We start from the raw sequence: 23,903 nt of genomic DNA on the forward strand, positions 1-23,903 counted from the left end.
ATAAATGGTGTAGATTAAAGATAAACTAGGCAAGAATAAGGGTGGGAGGTACTATCACAGAGTCAGAAGATGGATTGTCTTGTCTGAGGAACAGCAAGAAAATCAGTGTCACAGGACTGTACAGTTCATGGAGGAAAGTAAGATATAAGAAGACTTGAAAGGCAGAAGAGAGCCAAGTTGTGAAGACTTTTGAAGCCAAAGTATTTTACATGTGATCCTACAGATGATAGTCACTAGAATTCAATGAGTAGGAGGGTAACATGGTCAGATGTGCATTTTAGGAAGATCAATTGGACATCTAAATGCAAGAGGGCTGGAGTGGAGTGATGCTTGAGATAGGAAGACCAACCAAGTTATTGCAATAGTCTGGGCAAGTTGATTGAGGCCTGCACCAGAATGGTGTCATTGTCAAAAAGAGGGAAGGGGAGTAGATTAAGGAGATGTTACAAAAGTAAAATCAATAGCAGTTGGCAACAAAATGGATATAGGGGAGAAGTTGAGAAAGAATGAGGAGTGGAAGACAATACATAGACTGTGAAGCTGGGTTATGGGGAGGGTGGTGGTTCCCTCAAAATTAGCAATCAAGTCAGGAAAAGAAGAGGGTTTGGGAAGAGTGTAATTAAGTTTGAGATATGTTGAGTTTGAGGTGTCTACAGAGTATCCAGCTTGAGACGTCCAAAGGCAATTGGATATTCAAGACTAGACTTCTGAAGGATAGGGCTTGATAAACAGATCTGAGAATCATATGCATAGAAATGATGACTGAATCTGTAGGAGCTGGTGAGATCACCAAGTGAGACAGAATAGAGGGAGAAAAGAAGAGGACCTAGGGCAGAGTCTTGGGGGACACCTGTGTTTGATGGTCATGACTTAGTTGAATATCTAGTAAAGGAGACTGACAGTGGTTAAACAGGTAGAAAGAAAACAAGGAAAGAGCAATGTCATGAAAACCTAGAGAGAAGGTAGTATGAAAGATAAGAGAGTGTTCAAGTGTCAAAGACTGCAAAGAAGCCAAGAAAGAATTAAGAACAAATTGATGTGGCAATTAAGAGATCATTGGTAATTTTAGGGAGAGTGGTTTCAGTTGAATGAGGCAGGAAGCTAGATTATAGAGTTAAGAAGAGAGTGAAAAGATAAAACATTGATTCTACAGAGCCTTCTCAAGGAATTTAGCCATGAAAGTTGTAGGAGAGGTTATAGGATAATAGCTATTGGGGACAGATCAAGTAAGCATATTTTGAGAATGAGGTAGACATGATTGTGTTAGTAGGCAGTAGGGAAGCAGCCAAGAGGCAGGGAAAGTTTGAAAATTAGTGAGAGATGAGGGATGATAGAGGGGACAATCTGCTGGAAAAGACTGTAAAGAAGGGGATCACTTGTGCATATAGAAGGGTTTGTCTTAGTAATGAAGTCATCCTCTTTAATGTGAGACAGGAGTGATGGAGGAGATAGCATATAAATTAGGAGTAGGCAATGATATGCTGGTAAATGTTTAATAACTAACTCTCTCAAAAGAAATCCTTATATGCATGACACACTTTTTAGTTTAATCTGCTTTGCTTTCTTAGGTCTAGACAAGCAAATCAAGTCCTGATTTGTAGTGTTTGCTAATTTCCAAAGTGTAAATGCCCACACTAAAAACTTAACAACTGGCTCTCTCAAGACCATTAGAATTGACCCCAGCACATCCTTGAAAGGAGAAAAGAGGGACCTTTTTGTGAATGATCTGAATTTTTTCAGTTAAATATGAGGCAAGGTTCTCAGCTGAGAGAGTAGGAAATTTGAGGAGGGAATGGAAAAATTTCACACAAATTGACATTATGATGGTCAAAATCATGCATCAAAAGTTCAATATCTGTCACAGACTGATGGATAACAATGCCCCATACAACAAATACAACCATGAAATAATCCTTGAGAATTCAACCAATAAGCTGTACTTGAATCAGAGAATTATCTCAGACCAATTAGCTGCCCACAGTGCTAGGATATAAAATTCACCAATAAATTCTTGAGAGCATTTTAATATATTTTGTTACACTAAATCTGCAAGTTGCATGAAACAAAATCTTTCAAAACATAGTAAATATTAGTAAGATAGAAATGACAAAATTTAACAACAGATTATACATATGAAGTCAAGGATGACAATGCAATTGTGAGCATGGGTGACTGAGAATGTTAGTGTCCTTGAGAGTAACTCGAAAGTTGTAGAAAGGGAAACAATTTAGGGGGAAATAAGTTCTACATTGAACATGTTGAGCTTGAGATGGCTATTGGTCATGCAGTTCTAGACGAACAAAAGAGTTGATGACAGGGGACTGGAGCTGGGGAGAGAGATTAAGAGCGAGCAGGGGCAAAATCTTCTGGAGAATACAGAGGGGGTGAAATCAAGAGGGTATATACAAGGGTTTGCCTTGGCAAGGGGAAAGGCCATTTCTTCATACAAGACTAGGATGAAGGAGGTGATTTTGAAGGAAGATGTCTGATTGATATGGGATAAGGAAGAGGGAAGAAGAGATTGAGGGGTGGGCAACCTGAGTCCTGGAGGCCACATGGGACCTTCTAGGTCCTTGGATGTGGCCTTTTGACTGAGTCCAAGTTTTACAGAACAAATTCTTTTATTAAGGGGATTTGTTCTCTGAAGTTTGGATTCATTCAAAGAACTGCCCTTGAGGACCCAGAGGGTCACATGCGCTTCGAGGCTACAGATTCCCCACCCCTAAAATAGATCTTGGGCGACCACATAAAAGTTTTCATTGCTGAATAAAGTGATGTCCTCAGCTGACAGGGTGAAGGAAGAGTGCCATAGTAGGCTTGAAGAATTTTAAAATTTTTAATAACAGCTACTATGAGTGGGATATCAAATAGATTAGGAAGGTATAAATGGATTTCATTGCTGCAATGAAAGTCCAGTTAAGATTATGTAGCATAAATTTGTATCAGATGCTATCAGCATGGTTCCATGAATTTTCTCCAGTCGTGCTTAACTACATGTGAATCAGCAGGAATAATCGAAGGATGGTGATGGTAAAGTGTGAAGAATTGTGGGTGATAAAAATCACCATCTCTGTGTATACCTAAAGTGGGAAAGTGGGTATTGGGAAGTAAGTAGATTGGGCAACTGGAAAGCTAAAGGAGTTGAATAATTATAAGCAGGTGAACAACGAAGTATGAGGGCAAAAGTTGTGTTAAAGAGTAAGTATGTGATCCAGTCACTGAATTCATTGAGGAAGGAAGCCTTAGAATAAAAGGACCTGAGACCTGTTAGCACTTTCACTTATTAGTAGGGTAAAGTGAATTACTAATACTCAGTGGTATCCTGCAAACCTGGAAGAACTTTACCCAAACTAGAATCTGGGGATTATTTTTTTCAGCAATTACAATGCTGCCCATTTAAAATCAAGAATTAGGCAAGTGAACTTCGGAATTTCATTCCAATAAATTTGGGTTTTATATTTAAGTTCTGTATCTGGGTTACTTTTCATTTTCTGATATGACCATTGATTTAACACAAAAGGGCCCCATTTAGAAGAGTATTTGTTGTTAAGTGGTGGAAAAGACTAATAAACTCTCCCAAACCTCAACTGCATTTTCTTACTAAGAATTCTTAACACAAATCACATCACAGGCTCAGACCAAAAATAATAGCAACACTTTAAAGGATATAATGTATTTGCTCTATTAAAACTGAGGCAATCACTAGCCTCTACAAGTGGATTTAGGAAACAGGACAAGAAAGGAAGCTGCTTTCTCTTAATTTATATCTTGTTCCTCTCACAACTCAAGGTTCCACCTACATCTTGCGCCCTACGTTGGCTCTACCTAAACCATCTGATACCATGATTAAAGGGAAAACCATAAAAACAAATCTCTTTGTTCATTATGTCTGGTCAGCTATATAACAAAATATAGATAAATAACCTATTAAATTGTCACTTCATATTAAAGAGAGTGTGATCTCAAGTGGAGCTAATGGAGGAAAAATGGTACCAAAAGAAAGTATGTTTGACAGATGCAATATGGATCCAGCTTATTGCTTCTAACCTTGCTACAGCAGGAGGCATGCCTATTCTGCAGGTTGGCTATGATTGTTTTAACTGGGCTTATGTGTTCCATTACTGTTCCTTGTGCTATTAAATTTAAATCACATGGAGAGTAAAGTGAGCAGAACGCAGGGAACAATTTATACAATAATAATAGCATTGTAAAGAAAAACAACTTTGAACGATTTAAGAACTATGTTCGATGCAATAACCCAACTCAATTCCAGAGGACCAGTAATGGATAATGCTACCCAATTCGTGAGCGAGATGATGGGTTCAAGGTGTAGAGTAAGCCATACATTTCAGACATGGCAAATGTGAGGATTTGCTTAGTTTGACAATGAATATTTGTTGCAAAGGGTTTGTTCTTTTTTTTCCTTTTTCAGCTGGGGGGTGTAGGATTGGAGAGAAGAGAAAGATTACCAATAGGGTTGCCAAAAGAAAGAGAAGAAGAAAAAGAGGGCCACTGAAGCATTTAAACAAATGCATCCAAGAAAATAAAAGGTAGCCCAGAAGAAAACACCAGCAGGCAGAAAAGCTTTGAAAGTCATGTGCTGAATTTACTACATACCTAAAAAGAAAATTGAGCTCCATATGATAAAGAGTCACAGTGTCTTGTATAGTCTTTTATTTCCTTTTTTGAATATATATGTAGAATGGTTAATTCCAAAATGATGATTATAGTGAGTGGTTAATTTCAGAATTCTTTTATAAAGGAAAAATGTGAAAATTATAATTCCTTTCTTGTTAAGAATGATGGTATTGTTGGAGTTCTTACCTTAAGGATTCAGACTCCCCCAAGGGGTTGTGTGCGTAAACCTAGAAGGGGTAAAAACTACATCTTTATTTTCACTAACCTTTGGGTTTATTTGTTTGTTTTTTTAGTAATCCTACATATTTTATTTTATAAATTTTAAAACATTATTTTGAGAAATGGTTCATAGGCTCACTGCACTGCCAAATGAGTCCACGACACAGAAATGCTTGATCTAGTCCAACTCTCCTCATCTTATAGATGAGAAAATAAAGGCCAAGAGGATAACAATGACTAGCCCAAGATCACACAAGGGAGGGATAGCATTAGAATTAAAACTAGAACCCTTTCTTACACCACTGTCCAGGGTTATTTCCACTCTGTCACTCTGACATTCATCCATAGCTTCAAGTTTATTATACTGACCTCATTCACAGAATTCTCCATAAATAACTGAATCAGCAGCCAATACAACCAAGTCAACAGATTAGTTTAAGAAATGAAAGGTAATTTCATTAGAGGTCAGATTCCCTCACAAATGAGTGTTAAACAGTACTGAGTATTGAATGTCTTTCCTTCCTTCACTTACTAACCCTAAATCATTTACTTCCTTATCTCTTCTATTTCCAACTCTTGGGGAGGCTGTGCTTGCTACAGAGGCTGAGAAGTATGGGGTTACATTAACTAGATGTTCAGACATCTCCCTGCAGGACCATGTGTGAACCATATGAATCATCCTCCTCAAAAAGTATTTATTAAGCCTTTCTTGCACGTGGCACTCTGTACTTTATACAATCTGCTACGATCCTCTTGTACAATCTGCTACGTTTCTGGATGCAGCTGCCTTCCAGTCATCTGGACAAGAACTAAACTGAACAGAAGTGAAATAATATCCTCATATACAAAACTCTTCTTGGTCCTGATACTTAATCATGTAACTTGATACCAGCCCCCAAAAGGAGAAGCAGAATTAGACAGAAGTGAACGCACGGATTGACATCTATTTATTTATAGTTTCAAAAATGATTGTCAACTGAAAAAATAAAATTGAATATTAAAAATAAGAAGACCTAAAAGTAATTTGTAAAGCAAGCAAACAAAAAATGTGTGGTTGTAACTACAATTGAGGACACAAAATAATTTTCAACTTGTGTTTCAGAATGTGTAATAGGAATCTCTGATTGGAAATAAATCCTAATGAATTTAAAATAATTAAGTGGTGCCCCTGGTTGTCATGTTTCCACATGGAAACAAGAGGAAGAGAGAGGGGGAGAAAGAGGGAAGGAGAGAGCAAGAGTACGGGGAGAGAGCGCTTTTGATCATAATAGTTTACATTTGTATACCACTTTACATCTGCTATCTAATGTCATCCTCACAATTATACTAGGAAGTAAGCAGTAAAAGTACTATTATTCCATTTTACATTTGAGAAAACTGAGGTCTGGGGAGGTTAAATGACACTCAAGGTTGCAGTTAGTAAATGGAAGAGCCAGCGCTGAAATCCAGCTCATAGGCTAATAGATTTAGAGTTGGGATGGAACCTTGGAGGTAATATTGTTCACACACACACACACACACACACACACCTTATTTTATAGAAAAGGAAACTGAGACCCAGAAAAATTTGCCCCAGGTGCCATAGATAGTAAGTGACAGAGCTGCGATTTTATCCTGGGTCATCAGACTTCAAATTCAGTTCCTCCTCTTCCTCCCCACTATATAATAATGCTTCTTGAATCCAAATTCTCAGACATCTTTCTCCTATACCATACTGTCTCTATTCCAGGAAATGAAAGAAACTCTAAGATGGACAAACTTGTAGCCAGTTGGAAGGGCCATTTCCCATCAGAGGACTGAAAAAACAAAAGGTTTTGTTTATAAGCAAACCAACGTGTACGGGCTTACTAAGTCACTTTCAATACTACCTTTGGGAAAGGTGCTTCTTTGAATGTTGAACATCTTCAGAATGGTGTTAGTCTATTTCTGTTCTGCAGTTCATCGCATTCAAAGCCCTGACCCAGGGACTCATGTAGGTCCCTTCACTCAATTTATAGAAAAGCCCAAAAGAGTCAGTGAGATCCTGCCCACCATTCACAGAATATTTGACTTAGAAGATAGTGTAGTATATGTGACAGTATCCTGTACTTAACACAGAAGCTATGCCATTTATCCATAGTGGTCTGGATAACCATGAACAAATGACTTAACTCTTCTCTGCCTCTTTAGAAAATAATGTTCCTAGTATCTGTATGCAAGCACAGGGATGTTGCACAGAAAGCATTACATAAATCATAGACAGACACTATAAAATATGAGCTATTATTATTATTAGGACATAAAATAATAATGCAAGGAAAATGGGGGGAAAGAGGAGGGCCATTCTCAAGAGGGAAACATTGGCAATCATCTCTATGATTTTCACATTTGCTAAAGAAATTTACATTATTAGGTTTTGTTGTTGAGTTGTTTTTCAGTAGTGTCCCACCCTTCAGGACCCTATTTGGGGTTTTCTCAGCAAAGATACTAGAGTGGTTTGCCATTTCTCCTTCCTTCCTTTATAACTGAGGAAACTGAGAAAAATAAGATTACATCACTTGTCCAAGGTCACATAGCTAGTAAGTGTATGAGGTTGGATTTGAACTCAAGAAGAGTCTTCCTGACTCCAGGCCCAGTACTCTATCTACTCTGCCACCTAGCCGCCCTGTATATTATTAGAACACAACCCAAATGATAGACTCAAAGAAACCTCAAAATGTTATTATACTCTCTCTCTCTCATAGATTTTTTTGAGCCAGAAAGATCCTTAGAAACCATCAGGTGCCACTCTTTAATTTTATAGATGAAGAAACTGGAAGGTGGGAAGTTATAAGACTTCCACTGATAATTACACTGTAGTAAGTGACGGAATAAAAATTTGAACTCAGGTCCTTTGATTCTAAATCTGGCAGTCTTTCCACATTGTTTCCATGACCTAGGTATTTAGCTCTCCACATGTATATGCTAAGCCTATAAGAAAGAGGCTCTATAACTCTTAGGAATATGTGACTAACTTAATTTTTCTTCTCCCCTTCCTTCTGTGTGTTGTTACATTCTCATTAGAATGGAAGCTCCTTGAAGGCAAAGACTCTTTCTTTTGCTTACATTCCTAACAGTATCATGCCTAGAATATAGCAAGCACTTAATACAGCTGTTACTTCCTACCTATGCAGTATCTCTTCCCATGCTGAGATAAAAATCCCGAATTTGCTTCCTCCTAGAGAAACAAGTATTTTGAGGCTATTTAGTATGTAAATTATCACAATAGTATACCCAAGAACTACCACCAAATAAATCTATTCCCCATTTCCTGGTGAATCCTAAACCCAAACCCTCCCCAAATAGCTTTCTTATAAAATATTCTGTATTTTCAACCATTCTTTTAAAAAATTGTTGATATGGATCCAATGGCTATGCTATGACTTAATGACTAAGAATGAATAAACATCTAACTGCCAACCAGATATCAAAATATATTTTTTAATTCAAATTGAGAAGCAGCATGCTTTAGGGGATAGTGCCACACTCAGATTCAAGAAGGCCTGAGTTCAAATTCTGTTTCTGGCACATAGTGGCAATGTAATGTTAGGCATCATTGAACTTTAAAGTTCCCTGAGAAGTGCCCTAAGACCATAAAGTGCCAATCAATTGCTGTTTTGCATTGACAAAAGAAGAATTCTTGCCAAGAGCAACGTGCCCTGATGAAATCACAGGTCTACAACACTAAATAAATAAATTGCATATCATCCAAATCGACAGTTTTGCAAAATGGGAAATATTGTAACTGCTTTAAGGAATTCACAACATCTGGAATATAAAAGTACAACTGCATCAGAATGAAAATATATTACACAACTCACAAAAACATATTTTGGCTAAAAAATGCTTTTTCTTTATTCATCTCTTCCAAGAATAATTCAGAAATATTCATCTGCCAGTCTCAAAAGTCTCTTGTTAGAAAACATGCAAATCACTAGAGTCTGGGCCAGGTATTTGTGCATCCTAAGAACTTTGAGGAATAACTGTAACATATGCAGTTTAACTTGTCACAAAATAAATACCTATATAGAGAAGAATTTCTGACATTAAATGTGCTGGGGATGGGGGAGAAATAAATTGTAATGTACTTTGTTGCAATCTCCCTCCTCCTTACTTGAACCCTGCTCTGTGTTATGTCCTGAAAAACTACCCACTGTGGATACTCCTAGGCCTGACTTAGCTGTTTCATATTGCTACAAGGAAAGAATACAGTTATAGATTTTTGTACGGGTTTGTGTTTTTGTTTTGTTTTGTTTTTTTGGTTTGTGTGTTTTGTTTTTGTTTGTTTCTTGTGGTATGGAACCTTCCTAATACATCTGATTCACCTCCTTTACAGCCATTCAGTGAAACAAATCCTTACCCCTACAAGTTTCAAAAGACAACTAGAATATTTAAGGGATTTTTTTGTTATTTTATTTTATTCTGGCATGTTAAACTATACTCACTGACTGGCTTCAAATGCAACCCACTCTTGCAGGCTAAGATTTTCCTGATTTGGGGAAGACAAGGAAGATGATGAGGTTTACGGCTATTTTGTAGCAATAAAACATAAAAAGAACAGAGAACAGTGTTTTGATGTTGCAATTGAGCAGACATAAAAGAAGAGAGACTAGTGTTTTGATGTCAAGATAGTGCTGTCAGAGACATTCACAAAGGGGGGCGATCATAGGAGCATCACTCGAGGGGGGGGGGGACTACGAGGAAGGGGGAGGCAGGAGGGGAAGGGAAGGAGAAGACTGAAGTTCTAATTTCTGTTTTTACTTGTCTTTTAACTCTTTCACTCTTCATGTCACCACACCAATTATGGGGAAACTCTTCATAAATGAGGTTTCTATAGCTCTGCATCTAAAATAGGCAATATTATGAACTGCAAAGACCATTAGAATGGGAGGCAGGAACCCCAGATGTTACTTCCAATTGTGGCACTAGCTAGTTTTATTTGGGATGTGTCACTTCCTATTTCTAGGTTTTGGTTCCCTAATCTACTAAAAGATAGCAAGCAAGAAAGAAAAACTTAAAGAGGGCAGTTAGGGTGGTACAATGGATAGAGTACTAGCCCTGGAGTCAGGAGGACCTAAGTTCAAATACAGCCTCAGACACTTGACACTTACTAGATGTGTGACCCTGGGTAAGTCACTCAACCACAATTGCCTTGCTTCCCCCCTGCCCAAAATATAGTATTTAGTATGCCAGTTATGACAACAGGAGTTGATCAAAAGATAACCACCAAGCGACTCTCTTTACCATCTCTCAGTATATCCTAAAACTCAAGTTCCCCCAAATCATTTTATGCTGAGAAATGTTGCTTTCTTAAATGTATTGATGCAAGTACAATGTTTGAGTAACATCTGGTGATTGTTGTTTTGTCTTTGTATCTCCAGTGTTTATTCAGTTCAATGCCTTTGATGTGGTAGGTACTCATAAAATGTTTATTGAAATTATATATTTTGGGGTCAGCACTTATCATTAAATTTTTTTTTTCAGTATCAGTAACTTTCGTAAGTCTCTATATATATATATGCTTAAATACTAGGGAAGAAAAATTCCAAAATAAACACTTACTAGAACATGGACCAGTATAATTTATTAAAATCTTTATTTTTCAGTAATAGTAATAGCTCACATTTCTATAGCACTTTGACAGGGTGCTTTTTGACATAACTAATACAAGGTATTGCAAGTATTGCATCTATTTTACAGATGAAGAAACAGGCTCAGAGGGGGTAAGTGATACGTTTCCAGGTCATCCATATAGACACTAAGGGGCAGAGTAATGGCTACAAGCCAGGCCTTCAGACTCCAAACTCAGTATTCTTTCCAATATACTAATATACCTCTTCAGTATATCATCTGCATATTAATTTCAGACAGCAAAGGATGTCTTCACATTTAGAGGGGCAAATTAATATTACTTGAACATTATTAATAGGAATTACACATATAAATCTATTTTCATGGGAAGACTCAGACCCATGCTAACCTACCACCTCCCTATCTCTCTATCCAACTGGAATTCCTTAATATTATACCTTACTCCACAATGACACCTGTTCTACTCTACTACCTCACTCTCAGTTTTAATTTTGGCTTAATCTTTCTAATCTCCTATCTCCATATCACCCTTAGGAATCTTTTATTTAGAAAGCTCTTGTGAATTTTATGGAAGGATATCTTGACTAAAGTATACAGAAAATCAACTTAGCTGGATGTGGTGACTTTAAACTATAATCTATGCTACTGGAGAAGACTGAGGCTGATGGGTTGCTTAAGCTTAAACTCAGGAATCCTCCATTGCAGTAGGTCTAAAGCTGATCAGCTTAAATCTGGCACCAATATGGTAAGCCCTGGGAAGTGAGGGGCCACCAGGCCTAAGGAGGGGCGAATTAGGTCAGATTCCCATGCCAATCAGTAGTGGGTGGGATTGGGCTCAAGAGTGGAAGGAAAGAAGGAAGGAAGGAAGGAAGGAAGGAAGGAAGGAAGGAAGGAAGGAAGGAAGGAAGGAAGGAAGGAAGGAAGGAAGGAAGGAAGGAAGGAAGGAAGGAAAGGAGGGAGAGAGGGAAGGAGGAAAGGAAGAAGGGAAGGAGGGAGGGAGTGAGGGAGGGAGGGAGTAACCAACTTAAAACCAATTCCTTGCCCATTTCTTTTTGTTCATTTGGGGAAGAGGAATAATAGAGCAGCTCCTACCAAAATCAGGATTTTAAAAGAAAATTCAGTAAGGAGTTCCTTATAAATTGGTAATGGGAACATACACCAAAGTGAAATGCAGAAAAGCAAGAGACACTTTAATCAGTAATAATTACTGTTTACATGGTGTGGCTCAAACACCATTTCAAGAACCTCAGCAGTTATTCTAAACATTGTTCTCAGTAGATATGCTTCCAGCTAGAAATAACTCCATGAGTAAATATGCCAGCTGACCTACATATATATGTATATAAATATACATACACATACACACACATACACACAGACTCACACACACATATGTGTGTGTGTGCTACTTTTCAAATATTGTCTGCCCTTCAAGATGATGTAAGTCCACTGAGAATCTGAGGTGATGAGTCAGGGATCATAAATTTCCTCCTCTATGCCAAGAAAATTTATACTGGATTACTCACAATGGTGAAAGTGAGGATGTTAGTTTTCAGCCAAATCCCAAAGACTTAAAACATTCAGGGCTTGGTGTCATAGGAAGATCTTGTGGTTTAAAAAAAGAAGAAAGAAATGAGCCGAGAATCCTAGAATGCCAGTTTTGAAGGGGACCTTTAAGATTATTCTGTCTGACCTCATAAATGATTCCATTACAGTGTCCCTGATAGATGGACATTCAGCCATTGCTCAAACATTTCTGGTGATAAGAATTTAATATCTAAGATTTAATCCATCAACAAGCAATTATTAGGCATCTACCATGCTAGGTACTATGATACTATGCTAGGTATTGAAGATATAAAGATGAAGATACAAAAACAAAACTGTCCTTATCTTCGTCAGGGTAACTACATGCACATATAAACAATAAATACAAGGAAGCCTATTCCCTTTCAAAAATCTCCAGTTATTTCTAAAAGTTATTTAAATTGACCCCCAAAATCCTGCTTCTTTATAATTTCCACCCATTTTTCTTAGTTCTGCTCTCCAAAACAGAAAAGTCTAATCATTCTCCCAAATAATAGCTTTTCAAAGATTTGCAGGCATTTTTTGTATCCCCTCTACATCTTCTCTAGTCTGGATTTGACCTTTGCAATCCCTGTTACTTGTCCTCATATGATACATTATCCAACATTCTGTACAGGAATATATGTTTTTCATCATTTTGCTTGTCTTTCTCTAGATGTGTTCCAATTAAAATGCATTATAACAAAACAATACAGGAGTTGTAGACAAGGGCACTGATGTTTTGTTTTATTTGTTTTTTACTTTTTGCCCCCCACATCACAATATTTGCTCAGAGTAATCTTTGCAGTCCAATATAATTCCCATCCTACAACTTCATGAGTAAAAAAAAAAAAACAAAAAACTGAATAAAAAGATATATACGTCTGCTTGTTAAATTTATCTTGTGATTTCAACTCTTACTTCCAGTCAGTTAATATCCTTTTTCTATTCTGGTTTCACCAAAGAGGAGATGGAGTGCATTGTTTAAACCTGCCGAGTGTCAAAAGTCTCTCAAATCTGAAACATCATACTTGAACTCCTTAGTTTTGTAACATTAAGTAGAAAAGGTAGAATGGTGTAAAGAAAATAGCCTGGACGGAGGATAAGGAGACCAAAATTCTAATTTCAAATTTGTCAGGAACAAACTGCATGACCATCCTTCTAGGGCTCAGTTTCCTCATCTGCAAAATGGGTAGGGGTAATAGGTCTTCATGCCTTACCAACTTACCTTGCAGGCAAGTATTGTGAAGTTTAAAATGAGATAATATATAGGAAACTGTTCAAAAATTGTCAAGTGTTTATCTATCTTTGCACATCCAACCAGTTACCTAAACAGTCTACCTTCACAATATCTCTTATTTCTATCCCCTTTTCTATTTTCATTTTCACACCTGTCCCCTCCTTCCACTATTCTCAATTTATTTTTCATACCACAACTAAAACAATCCTTATGAATAGATCTAATCATGGTTGTGCAGTGGATGGCGGGAATCAGGAAGATGTATCTTTCTCAGTTCAAATCTGGCCTCAAACACTCACTAGCTGTGTGACCCAGAGGAAGTCACTTAACCCTGTTTGCCTCAGTTTCCTCATCTGTAAAATGAACTGGAGAAGAAGACGGCAAACTACTCTAGTATCTTTGCTAAGATAGCCCAAAAAAGGATCATGGAGAGTGGGATACAACTGAAAACAATGGAACAACAACAGTTGTGTCACTCCTCACCTCAATAATCTTCAGTGCCTCCCTATTGCCTACTGAATAAAGTTCAAATTTCTCTCCTAGGCATTTGAGGCACCATTGTACATTTTCTTTATCTCATGTACTTTCACCCAGTGAAGCTACGTGCCACAATGGCTAGAGCACTAGGCTCGGAGTCAGGAAGAACTAAATCCAAATTCAGCCTCAGACACTTGTTAGCTCTGTAACCCTGGCCAAGTCACAATCTGTTTGCTTCTGTTTCTTCAACTGTAAAATGGGAATAATAATAGCACCTACCTTATACAGAGTTGTTGTTACAAGGATCAAATGAGATAACATTTGTGAGGTAGATAGATAGACAGACAGACAGACAGACAGACAGACAGACAGACAGACAGACAGACAGATAGATAGATAGATAGATAGATAGATAGATAGATAGACAGATAAAAGCACTTACCACAATCCTTGATGCAGAGTAGGCCCTATATAAATGCTTCTTCCCTCCCCTCTCCCCAGACTACCTTCTATTGTCTAGTGGAATGCCCCTATTCTCTGTTGCCTATATGTGAAATGCATTCTCAGACTTTCATAGCTTTGTTCACATACCGTCCTATGACTGGAATGCCTTTCCCCACCTCTTCTACTCATCATTTACCAGATCATATGACCTTTAAAGACCAACTCAAAAGGTAACCTTCTCCATGAAGCCTTCCTTGATCACCCTGATTTATTTCCCCAAAAGTTTCACATAGTACTTTGTTTTACACATCTCTAATATACTTATCTGTTAATATTTTACTTTTTTGCAATAGTCATTTTTAAAAATTTATTATTATGCAGCATGGCATGAAGAACAGAAGGCTAGCCTCTGAGTCAGGAAGATGTGATCCTGTCTTGGTCACATATTTATATGACACACACAGTTAAGTCATTTGATCTTTTAGTGCCCCAGGAAATGCTCTACATGGAAGAGTCCTCACTCTTCATCAGTTGTTTCTCACATTCATGAAACTATAGATGCATTTTTTAATTGCAATTAAAGTCAAGAATATGTTTCTTTTTTACACCTAACAAACTCCACAAGAGTCAATAAATATCTGATGTATTATAAAGGTAAGGTATCATAGAGAGCTGGATCTCGAATTAGGAAGATTTGTGTTCAAATTCAGCTTCAGACACTACCTGTGTGAGCCTCAGCAACTCACTTAACCTTTTTCAGCCTCAGTTTCCTCATCCGTTAAATGAAAATAATACCCCAACCTCCTAGGGTTGTTATAAGGATAAAATGAAATATTTGTAAAGCACTTTGCAAACCATAAGGTGCTATATAAATGGTAGTTTTTAATTAATTCAAATCCTAAAGATAACTTTTCCCCTGTGATTCCAACTCAAATCAATCCTCTATTTTAGGAGCTACTTTAAAAGATATAGAAATGGTACTCTAATTCTTAAGAAACTAAAGCTTTTGTTTTTTTTTTTTAATTATCCCAGGTAATATATTTGAATCTATGGCTTTACAGACCATTGTGTTTTGGGGAAACGTTGCCAATTTCTTTACCCATGAAATCACAATATTATTCTTAGAGTCATGGGATTTTTGAACTAGAAGGAGCTTTAGACACCATCTGGCCCAACTCTCTAATTTTGAAGATGAGGAAACTGAGCCCCACAGAAGTGAAATGACGTGGCTGAAGTTAGAGGAATGATTAGTAGCAGATCCAAGAATAATATTCAGATCTCCCAAATCTCAAGTCAGGTTCCTCCCCTTCTCCCACTAAACCATGTTATCTCTAGCACTTAATATACATATTAAAGAACCATGTTTATGGAGGTCAGTTGATTGTTTTCCTTCTATGGTCCCTTTTTTTTTACATTACAGAGGCAAAATCATGATGGACTTAAACAAAGACCCGCTTGAAAATTCTTCTTTCTCTCCAAAAGTTTAAAGAGACTTAAAGATAGAGGCCTAGCTAGCTGGTAGTCCCCACTCCAACAATAATTCCATTGATGTCTTTGTGGAGGAAAATGTGTTGTTACAGTTGATAAAATGTATGTAAAGAGTCAGGAGATAATGGAAAAGAAATACAGTCTAGGGATCTCCCAAACCAGCCAGTCAATTGATGACCAGTGTATGAGGGATTTCCCAGATCTTGATAAGAACTCCCAGAATAAGTGATTGATTTAGTTGGTGGCTGTGGAGACTGAGGTCTCCACAGATGTTGAAAGTAAAACCCAGGTTTATAAGGCCATGACTGAGGTCATGAGGAAAAGGCTATGATGGCATTCGGTCTTCTTCTCAGAGAGGCTTGAAGATAGAGGCCAAGTCAGCCAGTAGTCCCATTCTATTAATGTCTTTGTGGGGGAGAGAATGTGTTGTTCCAACTAATAAGAAAATTATGTAAAGTGTCAAATATTCATATGGGGCTATGGGAGTGTTTGAAGGCAGGAAGACTTGAATTCAAATCCTGTCTCTAAGACTTATTAGAGTGTTGTGAGCCACAGCAAGTCATTTAACATCTTTCAGTCTCAGAAGTCTTATCTGTAAGAAGGTAATAATAACAATACAAAAAATGGCAACTTCATATAGTTGTTGTGAGGTTCAAAAGAGATGCCATATGCAAAGTACTTTGAAAACCTTTAAGCATTCAGTAAATGCTAGTTATTATTGTCATTATTGTTACTTGAGGGTTAGTATAACTTAGTGGGTTATGAGCTGAGTTCAAGTCGTGACTCTATAAATTACTGGCTATGTGACCCTGGGAAAGTCTCTTATCCTTTTGGTGAATTCAGACAACTTTCTAAGACTATTAGTTAGCAATCAGTTGTGAGATATAGATAGATAGATAGATAGATAGATAGATAGATAGATAGATAGATAGATAGATAGAGATATGCGCATATGTGTGTGCATGTATATATACACACATATACACATATACGTACATATATACATATACGAATATATACATAGATATATATTTTTCCCCAATTACACACTAAAACAATTTTTAACATTATTTTAAAGTTTTGAGTTCCAAACTCTAATCCTCCTTACAACAAACTGCTGATCTGCACTGATGGAGCGAGTTTCAGCACCAGAAGTTCACTACACCGATGCAACCATGGATCTAGACCAAAAATGAAAGTGCTATGTAAAAGACAATTGTTATTATTATCCCAACCATTCTGGTCCTATTTTTCTGACATCTGGTCCTGTTGCTTTCATAGTACCTGAACCCCAACCCTGACATTAAAATTTTACAAAAGATCTCTAGAGTCAAAAATTCACAATAATGTCAAAATCTCACTTAGTGAAGAACTGACGATTATGATTTGTGCTAGGAGATGTAATGGATAGAGTGCCAAACCTGAAATCAGGAAGACTCATCATCCTAAATTAAAATCCTGGCTTGGACATTTGCTAGCTGTGTGATCTTGGTCAAGTCACTTAACCTATTCACCTCAGTTTTCTCATCTGTAAAATGAGCTGGAGAAGAAAATGGCAAGCCACTCCAGTGTCTTCACCAAGAAAAATCCAAATGGGGTCACAAAGAGTCAGATATGACTGAACAACAAAAATGTGCTGCTACTTGGTCAAGCTGTTTACAGAATATCTCCTGTATGTAAGCCTGGTATCTTGATGGCTGGATTTTAAGATTCTCATTTTTCTTCAGAGGCATTTCCCCAAAGTTGGGCTGGCCCTGACCAGTGGAAAGAGTATTGATTCTGGAATTGGAATCAGGGGACTCCAACTGTTAAGCTTTATTACCTTTGTGACCTCGAGCAAGTTATTTACTCTCCATGGGCCTCGGTTTTCTGCTCTGTAAAGTGAGAGAGTTGGGCTAGATGTGTGGTCTTTCAGTTTTAAATCTTTAAATCCTATGATCCCATAATGTACCTTTAGTAGTAAATTCATAGAACAGCCCTTTGAAGATGGTCAGTTATATCTCCCCTGGACAGAAGGAAAAATTAAGTACAAATATATTAAATTAGTTAAAATTTGTGGAACTACTGCCTTACAGAATTCATGGTACTCTGTGACATGTGACATGGTTAAAACCAGGACAGACCATTAATGACCATTAATGGACTTCCTGGCATCTAAACATACACAACTCACTTTGCCCACAGGCTTTGCTCTCTCCCTGGGAGTGGTATTGAGTATGCAGTGAAATGACTGACCCCTACATGTCTTTGTTATGGGCCATTTCACAACTGTTCCCAAATTAATTAAGACTCTTCCTGCTGAGCCAGGACAACCTAAGCTAAGCTCCGAAAAATTGCTTCTATGACCAGCAGCACCCTTTTTCTCCCTAAACTAGTTACCAGAAAAATTACCCTTTGATAAAAGCAGCAATTAACAATTTACCAATTGCCAAAAAAATAGTCTTTTGACCTCATCATCATTACCCCGCACAGGTTTATCAGAATTTCATTCTTCCTTAAGCCAGTCAACGTGATTGTCCATTCTTTCTCTTTTTCTTGTATGACTTCTCATATCATCTCTTTTTTTCTGTTATTTAGCCAGATCTTCAATTCTAGTTACAGCACAACCAACCTACCTCAACTTTTTCTTTCGTTTCCCTTCCCCTCCCTCTCTTCCTCCATTAATCCACCAAAAACCTTTCCCCTTTTATTCCAGAGATTTCACACCAAGCTTTCTCCCCTTTTTGAATTCCAAGTCTTTAATTTTTAACCTCACAAACTCCACTACAGAACATTTAATTATTAGGATCTCCTCTCTCCCTCACCCACCTTTCCCATACTGGTCTGTACACATTTTGGGACTGATCAGCATTGGTTGATTGGAATTGTTTGAGCATATGGGCTTTGTTATGTCTTCAGTATTTTTTCCCCTCAAAGGAGCAAGAGATCAGGGGCATTCATGCGGAACATACAGCTAGGTTCCTATTAGTGTGAATAATAAATCCCCTGAAGTAGTCACGTGTATTTGTATTCTCACATTATTTGAAGTTATAATTATGCAAAATACAGTCAATGGTTCCAACCGAATGGAAATATGTAATGCAAATTCAAATAATGTGACCACTTCATGGTATTCATAATTTGTACTAATTAGGACCTAACTGCATATATATCCATTTTACCTGTTAACTAAGTTATCTTCTACTCTTATAAACCAGTGCACTTTTATATAATTAATTCAGAAGTGAAAATAATTATTCTAGACATAATTCTGGGCTTTACCAGATAAGTCTTGCCTAAGGTGAAGATAGCTTTTCTCAGTGTAGAAAGATCTGAATTTGAGACATGATCTATAACTTAGACAGTCACTATTCTTTTATACTGTCACCTACCAAAGAAGTGAGTTTATAAATTATGTATTTTATAAAATTGGTTTCACAGCCAACTCCCCAAAGTTCCATTTTCCTCTACAGCATATGGAACTTAAATATTCTACTATCTTCTAAATGAAAGAATCGGTACTTTTCAAGTCACCTGCATGAAAGACTAATGTAATAAAGAAAAGTTAATGTCCCATAGGACCTCCTTTGTGTTCAGATAATCCTAGGTTTCTCTCTACTTGAAACCACTGCATGAAAGTGGTTGTATGCTCACCACCTCTCTCTCACTGTCTCCAACTTTTTTCAACCTTTTTCATTCCCAGGGCCTGTTTTCTACTCCCTAATTTTTTCTCATCTTGGTACCTCCTATATGCTCTCCAGTATCCCCATCATTCCCCATACTTGGGTCAATCATACTTTGATCTTTTCAAGGTTAACTGTCAAATATTTCCAACATCTTGGACTCCAGTCATTTACTTTGCTAATCTCTCAGTCTTCTCCTGAGTATCTCCCCAGTGGGAGCTTTAGCTAATTCTATTCTGTTTCTCTTTCTACTCTTGGATTTCCATTTTTCTTCCATAGACATTGCCTAGGATTATCTCCTCTCTATGTTCTTTCAAGGAAGATTGGATCTGTTCCTTCACCAAAGATCTGCATTGCCGCATCTCTATGTCCTACATCTTGGAAAAGAGTAAAATAAAATTGGAGGCCATACAAGTCATAAGGACAATACTCAAATATCCTCTGGAGATAGCCCACCCTATAATGTATTATAAATGAATATTTAATAGGTTATTTCTTCAGTGCATTAAAAAAAAACAGTACTCTGGTGGCCTAAAAGAATTAATATAGTCTCCAAAGGTATTGTAAGCAGTTGCTGAGGCAAAAGGAGAATATGGTTTGATGTATATGAAATTGCCTTGAGAGTTTGAAAAGAAAAGTACTATTTAAATCTCAAAGGTTATTTTATTACATCTCTTCTTGTCTAAGGAAGGAGAAGATCACTGTTGGTAACAAGTAAATTAATATTTCATTGTCCTATCTCATGTTTCACAAGTTCTCTGATCCCAGTGGAGTGGGACATGAATTCAAATATCTCCGGTAGTGTGTTCTTTCAATTTCTGTCCCTCAGCCTGATGCTCTGTCCCTTTTTTTTTCTAGGACTTCTCAGATCAGTTTCCTTTCTCTATCCGCATTAACCAAGTCCCCAAGGTTGGTTATACCATAACCATTTTGCTCCAACATTCTCTCTACTCTTCCATTGTCATCCTCTCCCTCACCAATCCACCACAAAGCTTCTTCTTGTCAAACAGATACCTTCACATCAATCCTGCCCCTCTTTCCCAAGTCCAATGTGTTCTTCATCTTCAACCTCACATTGCATTGTGGACATTGCATTCTTTCAGCACCTAGTAGCCAGTTCGGGGACTACAGTATGTATTTTCCATTCACATTGTATAAAATCATCCCAATCTTTAATTTTCAAAAATACCCTCTCCCTAATTTCCAGGCCCAATGTTTTCAATTCAGACCTCTACTCAAGAGCTATCTTTCTAGTGAAACTGTAGTAAGACAAGTATTTTCACCAACTTCTGAAAAGAAAAAAAGTTATTGGTAGGGGGGGTGATAAAATTAAAGTCAACTCTTGTGTCCCTTTCATATCCACTGAGAGGGAGAAGCTGGAGGACAGACCTATCTGCTTTATCCCATGTGCAGCAATCAATATCCTGTGGCAGTTACCCAATGTCCACTCAACCTGAGAGATCAATGAAAGACAACACTGGTCTTTATCTCATTCTGAGCCTCTCCAGCTGAATCCCCAGACAGAATCCTCCACACACTCTCCCTCCCCTTATCGAACTTCAATGGTGTGGGCAGCCATCCCACCCCATGAAGTTCTCTTTATCATTCCTAGCCCACTCACCCCCATTACCTTATCAGCCATGATCATGGAGGCACCACCATGGATCCCCAGGATGGGGATGAAGGTCTGGGAGGAGATAAAATCCAAGATCTGTGCGATTGCTTCCTGGTCCGTGTCATCCCCAAACACTAGCCCATGGATGCGGGCGCCAGACATGAGGTCGCAGACATGGGTGATGAGACTCTTGGGGTCTGTAAGGTTGACCAGCATGGCCACCACATTCACGTCGAGCGCTAGCTCACTTGCCAGTTCCCGGCCCCACAGGCTACGGATGTCCCGCTCTGTCACATCGTGGCTCCGGCCCAGAAGCACCGCGATGTTCAACGCCGGGGGCCCCTTCTCCGCGCGAGCTCGTGCCGGACTCCGCCACACCAGCAGAGCCGGCAGCACCAGCAACGCCCAGTAGCCCAGTCTGCCCATGGTCGCCAGCTGCGATCCCTGCAGGAGAGGGCGCACGCAGATGAGGACCCCCAGCTCAAGGAAAGCTACATGCCCAGACTGCCACAAACTTCATTCTCCACAAACCAGGGCAGGACCCGAGCCTGTCGTTCCCCTACCCAGAAGGGGAGATCCTCTGGAAATAAAACTCAGCTTCGAAGCTCAACGTGGTCCTACTTGTAGAGTGAAATATCACACACACACACACACACACACACACACACACACACACACTTTGCACTTCTAGTCTGGAATGAAGGCACGCGTCGTGTTGCTGCGGAGGAGAGGGAGCTATAAACTCTTCTCCCACCACTACCCCTTCAATGCAGTGCATACGAGACCCGCGTGCGAAGCAGTTACTGAAGCAAAGGTCCCCCTTGCTCCAAGAGAGAAGAAAAGTCCCCAGTGAACCAGTAGTGAAAAAGGGCAAGGAGCTGTCCAGAGTTAGAAGAATGCCTTGATAAAAGACTTAGGAATCTACTGGACCAATATCCCTCAGTGACTCCAGAATAGAGCAAAGCTCATTCCTCTCCAACGGCCTTCTCTGATCCCTCACTGTTCTGGGGGCGTTGATGGGCAGAGAGAACAATTGCAGGGCAGCATGGCAAGGGGTGGAGGGGAGGAAGAGGAAAGAGGGAGCTTTCATCAGGTTTGATGCTACTGCAAAGTCTTATTGCCATACATGAGTGCGGGTCTGCCTATGGGGCAGATGCTAAGAAATGTGGGGAAGCAATCAGTCCCAGCCATATTCCTTCAGATTCACACCCACTCAGACCCAAGCAGTTTGGCGCACAGCCGCATTCACCTGTATGCATCCGCATACACGTCCCATGCAGACAGGGGATCGAGCACCACAAACAGACATAGCTCTACCGAAGCACAGAGCTCAATATTCAGGTGCACACGCAAGTTCTACACATGAATGTAGTGCACACCGGAGCTCACGCGTGCATGCACACAGGGAAACACGTGTGTGCACACGCCCATGAACACGCACACACCCATGCGTACACAGCCACGCGTCCCCTCACCAGGGCTGCGGAGCCCTGCGAAGTTCATCTTTAACTCTATAGAGCCTCTGGCTTCTGGCGAGTCCCTGCGTCCCCACGCGGAGGGTAGGCGCAGAGAGCAGGGCAGCAGCGCCTCCTGGCGGCCACACGTCCCTCTTCCCGCGGTTCTCTTCTTCTCGCTCTCCCCACCTTTTTTTTTTCCCCCTCTCTCCCCCAACCCTGCGGTCCCCAGCTCCCCCGCCGGGACGTACCAGGATCGCCGGAGAAGGTCGAGGCTGCGGTGGGGCGCGCTGCGCAGTCGAGCATTTCGGCCGCCTCAGCAGCAGCCGAGGTTAGGGGGCTCTCCCATCCTGCCACCCCAGCGCACTCCCCTGGCCGTCCGGCGCTGCCCGCATAGCCCCCACTGGAGGCGGCTATCCCAGCCGGAGGTTTTGCAGCAGGGCTCTGACGAGGTAGGAGAGAGAAACGGAAAAGATAAATCCAACCTGGGGGTTGTGCGTAAAATGTACAGACACATGCATATGAAAAGCTTGACCTTAAAGAGGAGCCAAGCTCGGCTCCCATTGATATACCCAAATGTGGCTCAGACGCTACCACCCGGCAGTGCTGACAGCAACATTAGGGAAGTCGTACTCTGCTGAGCCCGGGGGCTGAGGGACGTGGAGTTATCCAGTTCCCACCTCCTGTCCATTCTGAAAAAGCAAATTCGGCTTTCAATGCAACCCTCCCCTCACCCGTCTGCTATAGCTAGGAGTTGTGCGTCGGGGAGCCACCAAGTTCAAGCAGAAGGGGAAGGAGAATAAGGGTTGAGGAGAGGGGAGACCTTTCTAATGAAACGAGGAGTAAGGACTGGGAAGGAAAAGAACAGAAAAGCAGTCCAGCAGTCCCGCTGTCCAAGAAAACAGCCGCTCTCCGTCCCTGTGGGCTTAATATCCCACATAGTGAATCCCTCTGTCAGTCCAGCCATTCTTCCCTTCCTATCCCCTCACCTTCCCCCAGCCCATGGGGAAAATAAAAAAATTGGTTCTGGATCTAAGTGCAAGCAGAGCTCCCTAGGTCCGTGCGCCCCTGCTCCGCTTCTCGTAGCAATACTCACCGCAGCCACCCTCCACATAGTTCCCAAAGGCAGCTCTTCCAAGTCATCTCCGGGGCTGAAAAACGCGGCCCCGCGGCTCCAGTTTTTAGTGCTCTCCGGTCCCCATAAGCCAGCCCGAGACCCCCCACCCCCAACCCCAGCCCCTATCTTTTTTCTCTTCTCTTTCCAGTGGCTAAACGTCCCCCTTAGAGTCTGTGCCCCGGGATTCCACGCTCTGCTTCTCTCTGGACAGGAGCAACGATGAGTCCTTGGTTATTCCAATACCACAGAGCTCTCTCTCCGCAGCCTAGCCTTTCGGGGCGCGCGCACCCGTGTGTGCGTGCGTGTGGGGCGGGGGGAGGAGATGGCAGGGGATCCCCGCGTTCTCTGTCAGAGGGCAGAGCCAAATGAGGAG

General features: G+C 39.9%; 1 protein-coding gene across 2 annotated transcripts in view; it reads right to left on the reverse strand.

Annotated features, from left to right (window-relative positions):
- Positions 1-23,626, reverse strand: part of GRIN2A (glutamate ionotropic receptor NMDA type subunit 2A) — a 506,391-nt gene extending 482,765 nt beyond the window's left edge. For both annotated transcript variants that reach the window (XM_072608879.1, XM_072608870.1), the window contains exons 1-3: positions 23,510-23,626; positions 22,665-22,857; positions 20,975-21,403 (exon numbers count right to left, since the gene is read on the reverse strand). In XM_072608879.1, the coding sequence (XP_072464980.1) occupies positions 20,975-21,385 (411 nt within the window). In that variant the 5' untranslated portion in view covers positions 21,386-21,403; positions 22,665-22,857; positions 23,510-23,626. The remainder of the gene's footprint in view (positions 1-20,974; positions 21,404-22,664; positions 22,858-23,509) is intronic.
- Between the last annotated feature and the right edge of the window lie 277 nt (positions 23,627-23,903).

The sequence above is a fragment of the Notamacropus eugenii genome, chromosome 1, assembly GCF_028372415.1.
Source record: "Notamacropus eugenii isolate mMacEug1 chromosome 1, mMacEug1.pri_v2, whole genome shotgun sequence".
Classification (NCBI taxonomy): Eukaryota; Metazoa; Chordata; class Mammalia; order Diprotodontia; family Macropodidae; genus Notamacropus; species Notamacropus eugenii.